The sequence below is a fragment of the Solanum tuberosum genome, unplaced genomic scaffold (genome assembly GCF_000226075.1).
Source record: "Solanum tuberosum cultivar DM 1-3 516 R44 unplaced genomic scaffold, SolTub_3.0 scf00756, whole genome shotgun sequence".
Classification (NCBI taxonomy): domain Eukaryota; kingdom Viridiplantae; phylum Streptophyta; class Magnoliopsida; order Solanales; family Solanaceae; genus Solanum; species Solanum tuberosum.
The window spans coordinates 29280-34410 of record NW_006239679.1 but is presented as its reverse complement, the minus strand read 5'-3'; the positions used below and the strand labels follow the sequence as shown (position 1 = coordinate 34410).

The 5131-nt window shown below is 34.2% G+C and overlaps 1 protein-coding gene across 2 annotated transcripts; it reads left to right on the top strand.

Annotated features, from left to right (window-relative positions):
• Nucleotides 1-558: 558 nt before the first annotated feature.
• LOC102591117 (plant intracellular Ras-group-related LRR protein 4-like) lies at nucleotides 559-4177 on the top strand. 2 transcript variants are annotated; one of them, XM_015305392.1, is made up of 4 exons: nucleotides 559-1768; nucleotides 1905-2818; nucleotides 2926-3109; nucleotides 3980-4177. In XM_015305392.1, the coding sequence occupies exons 1-3, from the start codon at nucleotides 1123-1125 to the stop codon at nucleotides 3073-3075; spliced, it is 1710 nt and encodes a 569-aa protein (XP_015160878.1). In that variant the 5' UTR covers nucleotides 559-1122; the 3' UTR covers nucleotides 3076-3109; nucleotides 3980-4177. The 2 variants fall into 2 exon arrangements, with proteins under 2 accessions (XP_015160878.1, XP_006367380.1); XM_006367318.2 differs by lacking the exon at nucleotides 3980-4177 and adding an exon at nucleotides 3450-3725 and having other exon boundaries at nucleotides 560-1768.
• The last annotated feature ends 954 nt before the right edge of the window (nucleotides 4178-5131 follow it).

The window sequence follows — 5131 nt, the reverse complement described above, 5'->3', positions numbered from 1 at the left end:
TGATTGTTTTTTACAAAATATTAAGAAATCAAAATTAAAAAATAATTTTACCAATTCATCTTTTACAACATATCTTGAAAATTTTATAAATAAATGTAAATATTTTCTAAAAATTAATTGCAAGAGTAATACATAAAATATCTAATTAATGACAACTAATATAGAAATAATTATTTTAGTAAGATGATCAACTAATATAGAATAAAAATAATAATATTTGATGCCATATATATAAAAAAAAATTCTTCCGTTGTTGGCATTTAGATGGTGGACCAAAAATCAAAATATAAAAACAAACTGATCGACACAGTCGTTAATAACCGATAAGTCATAATCAAGTCCACTGTTTGCTTCTTTTCTATGAATTTATCATCCCAATTATGCTATTACATTTTTTATTTTATTAAAATTCAAATTACGTAAACTTTCATAAATATTAAGAATTGCGATATATAATTTTATATTATATATAAACAAAGGATTTATTATGTTATTTATAAATTCATCCCTCACACTGGCAAGTGCTAATAATACATCAACCTACCATTTCTAGCAACAACAGGCAACAGCTGTGGAGATTTTTTTTTTTGTATAAATAAATTGTAACCCCTTCGATGTATTTATGGTTGGATTTTCCATCAAACCAAAAACTCTCCATTTTCTCTCTCACACAACTCTTCTTCTTATAGCTCCAGTTTCTTGTTAAAGAAAAAATGTCAGTGAATAGTATAACTGAGTTCTGTTCCTGAATCCTAAGTGGGGTTTGCTTTTCTCATCTTTTTTTTTATGCTGCCCTGTTTCCATCATAAACACTCGTTTTTCACTGTATAAAACACGAAAAACAAGTAAAGTTTTGTTTCTTAACTACTATTATTTTGATTTGATTTGATTTGATTGGATTAACATTTGTATTCTTGTCAATATTGATTGGCGCTTCTAGAAAGTTGTAAAGAGGAAGAACTCAATTATGGCTTTCTCAATATTTTCGTTTTTTTTTATCTAGGACTCTTGGAAACTAAACCCCCAAAAAAGTGTATTCGAATCTGGATACTGTGGGTGGTTTCTGTGTGTAGCTGTGTGTGTGTGTGTGTGTGTTTTTTTTTTGACGAAATTGAGAGTGAAATGGGATCCTCTGCAATGTCTGTTGACGAGATTGTGGAAGAGATGATGAGGCTTAACAAATCTCTACCAATAAGGCCAGGGATAGATGAAGTGGAAGCAGCAAAAGTTTTAATTATGAATATGGAGAAGGAGGAACAAATGAAGTTAGAGACAATTGCGCGGCAAAACAAAAGAAAAGATGTACCAGAAGAGGTATTCAAAATATTGCAAGAGATGCAGAGGAATTTAGTTTATTTTCAGAGTAAAGAACAGAAGAGAGAGGCATTAAAATTGTTAGATCTCGAAAATGTTCATTACCTGTTCGATGAATTGATTCAAAGAGCTTCGAAATGCTTGTCATCTAATCCTCAAGCTAATAATACTTCTTCAGCTTCTTCAAGGAATTCCAGCAATTTGTCTTTGGCGAATTCATCTTCCTTCAACGGTAGCAGTTTCAATTCTCCGGCAACTACTACGACTATGTCTTCGTCGAGCTTTTATAGTGAGAAAGAGCCTGTTAAAGTGTCTGAACTTGTTACAAGAGACGACAGTTACTTGAAGAAGCCGACAACTGCGTTTCAAATGGATGGAATCGGTGTTGGGCTTCGATCTGGGAACGCTTCTTCTGCTCCCCAGATTGTCGATACCACTTTGAAGCGTAGTACTGGTAAGTTTAATCTATTTCCTGTAACATATTGCTTGTGACCAATGTGTTTTTTTATACTTTGTTAGCTTAATTGGATAAATTTTGTTTCCTATAATATGAAAATTATTAGTTTAATGGAGAAGCCATTTATCTGTAGGTCAAAATGGTGAAAAAATGAGCTTGATAAAGCTTGCTAGTTTGATAGAAGTTTCAGCCAAAAAAGGAACCAAGGAGCTAATTCTTCGAAGAAAACTGTCAGACCAATTAGAATGGATTCCAGATTCACTTGGGAAGCTATCAAATTTGGTGACTTTGGATTTGTCTGAGAATCGAATTGCTGTGCTGCCAACTACCAGCGGGGGTCTTTCATCGTTGCAAAAACTAGATTTGCATGGAAATAGAATTGTTGAACTTCCTGATTCAATAGGAGATCTGCTTAACTTGGTCTATCTTGATCTAAATGGCAATAACCTGAAGACGTTGCCTTTGACTTTAGCGAGGTTAACTCACCTTGAGGAAGTCGATCTAAGCTCTAACATGCTATCTGTACTCCCCGAGGCAGTGGGATCCCTTGTCAGTCTCAAAAAACTGATCGTTGAGACTAATGACCTAGAGGAACTTCCTCACACTATTGGTCAATGTACTTCGCTGAAAGAGCTCCGTGCTGACTATAACCGTCTTAAAGCTCTTCCTGAAGCCTTGGGGCGAATGGGTTCTTTGGAGATTCTATCCGTGCGGTACAATAACATCAGGCAATTGCCTACAACTATGGCATCCTTAACAAGTTTGAAAGAGCTCAATGTTAGTTTCAATGAGCTTGAGTCAGTGCCTGAGAGCTTGTGCTTTGCCACTACACTCGTAAAACTGAACATTAGCAACAACTTTGCGGACCTGCAATCACTCCCTAGATCCATAGGAAACCTTGAGATGCTTGAGGAGCTGGATATGAGTAACAACCAGATACGAATTCTACCAGATTCATTTAGGATGCTTTCGCATTTGCGTGTACTAAAGACAGAAGGAAATCCTCTTGAAGTGCCACCAGGAAACATTATCGAGATGGGAGCACAGGTGTGTTTGAGTTTTATTTTTACTATACTATCATTATGCTCTCTGAATTTTTAATTGTTTGTTTTAGTTTTGATATATGACTCATGAACGTTTATTTTACTCATCAGGCTGTTGTGCAGCATATGGCTGATCTTGTTGAAAAGAGGGATGCGAAGCCACAGCCAGTTAAGCAGAAGAAATCATGGGCTCAGATATGCTGCTTTTCAAGATCCAACAAACGTAAGCGCAATGGTATAGACTATGTCGTCCAAGCGTGACACACTTAAAAACTCTTGACCCTATATTTATCTGGTAAGTTTGTTCTCTTTACTACCTCTGCTTCCAGCTATTAGTCTGTTGGCGAAAGAAAACAAGAAGTCTTTTATTAAGGGGTGCGCGGAAAAAAAACTGGAGGTAGTATCCAGTATCCAGCTGGTGATCCAGTATTCATGGCACTGATCCAGCAGACTGGTTGGATAGTTCTTAGCTCTTACACATTTGTTGTTTATTAATTATCCTCAATTCTTGTCCTTTGATTTTGTGAGTTAATAAATGTATATGGTGCACGAGACATGTTTGCTGCATTAATTACAATAATAAAATGTTGGGTTGTAAGGGAATGGCTCACATGCTTTTGTTATCCCTCGTTCAGTGAAATTGAGCTGTGATTGTGCTGGAAGTGAGCTCTGCCATTCTTCTTCAATTCCAACTCTGCCAACAGAATTATCAGTATTTTTTTGTTACCACATGTTTCTTTTTGCCAGTTGGTTCTATTTATCATCCTCTTTGTAATATTTGCTTGTAATTTTATGATGTATGTTTTAAAATCAGTTGTTAAAAATCGATATCACACGGCTATGAAGAGGGAGGAAATATCTGTTGTTGTCAAATTCCCTCAATGTTAATGAATTATTATGAGTTGACTTCAGATTGAAACTCTGTTGTTATCGTCATTATCTTCATAAGAACACAAGTGACTTCGAGTTAATCAGGATTGAGTAGTTTTCTAATATTAAATCCTAAATTATTGTTCATGTGGTCCTCAAGATTGCTCAACGTTCAAAAACGGCTGGCAATTTGTTAGGCAAATGTCATTATATTGGTTAACAACTTGCTATAATGCTTAAACAAAGAGATTAAACTAATCCAATAATTTTAACTTTTTACCATCGACTTTTTCAGAGGGACATATAAAGCAACTAAACAAACACGAGAGCCATGGGACACAACCCCTTTACCAAAAAAAGCAGTGACGGGTAGAGGTAGACATGGTATGGTATATACCAAATTACTATTTATATTCAAATTTTTGATACTGTGATTTTGATATTATGGTACTTGTATGGTATAATGGTATACATTTTAAATTTTTTGATATTCAATAACGATATAATATCATACCAAATTATATAGTTATATAAGTAACATATATAATCTAATGATATCAATGATCACGTAGAACCTACCGAACATTAGCCTGGTGCTAGGCCAGCAACAGGCAACGGCCATAAAGACGAAATGTGATGGATGGACAAAAAAAAAAAAAAAATAGTCAAAGAAGCTGATAATTGTTGGGTCGGATCTTCAAGATTCTACCTTAATTTTCATTTGTTTTGGTTTTTTCAATTTGTGCCAAAGGCCTTGTACAGAATTTTGGATTCATAACTATTAAAAGGCCCTGCAAGCGCCCCGCCCATAAAGCAGAAATGTGATGGATGGAAAAAAAAAAAAAAAATAGTCAAAGAAGCTGATAATTGTTGGGTCGGATCTTCAAGATTCTACCTTAATTTTCATTTGTTTTGGTTTTTTCAATTTGTGCCAAAGGCCTTGTACAGAATTTTGGATTCATAACTATTAAAAGGCCCTGCAAGCCACCAAAAATTTAACATAAAAAAGTAATAATAATAAATATGTAACGCTCTCGATCGTCAAATCCCATGTTAACAGTATACCAGAGAGATGGTGAACTGCTAAGACACCACTAAATGATTTTGACATGACCAATATATTTCTATGTAGGGATAGTATTTTCGTGTGAAGATAATATTATATAGATATAGAAAGTATCAATAGAATACCAAACGCCAATTCTACCAACTTTTGTCACAATATGAAGCAGGGGCGGCTCAACGTAATTGGGGGCCTAGAATGAAATTTCAATTCGTGGCCTAAAATATAAATATACTTCATATACATATTTATTCATAATTTATTTATTTTTACACTATTTAGATGAAAATTATTAGTACTTAATATTGTTTTTTCAGTTACTAGTTTTAAGTAAGATTTTATCAATTCAACATTGGAAAACATCATTTAAATGAGGCAATTATT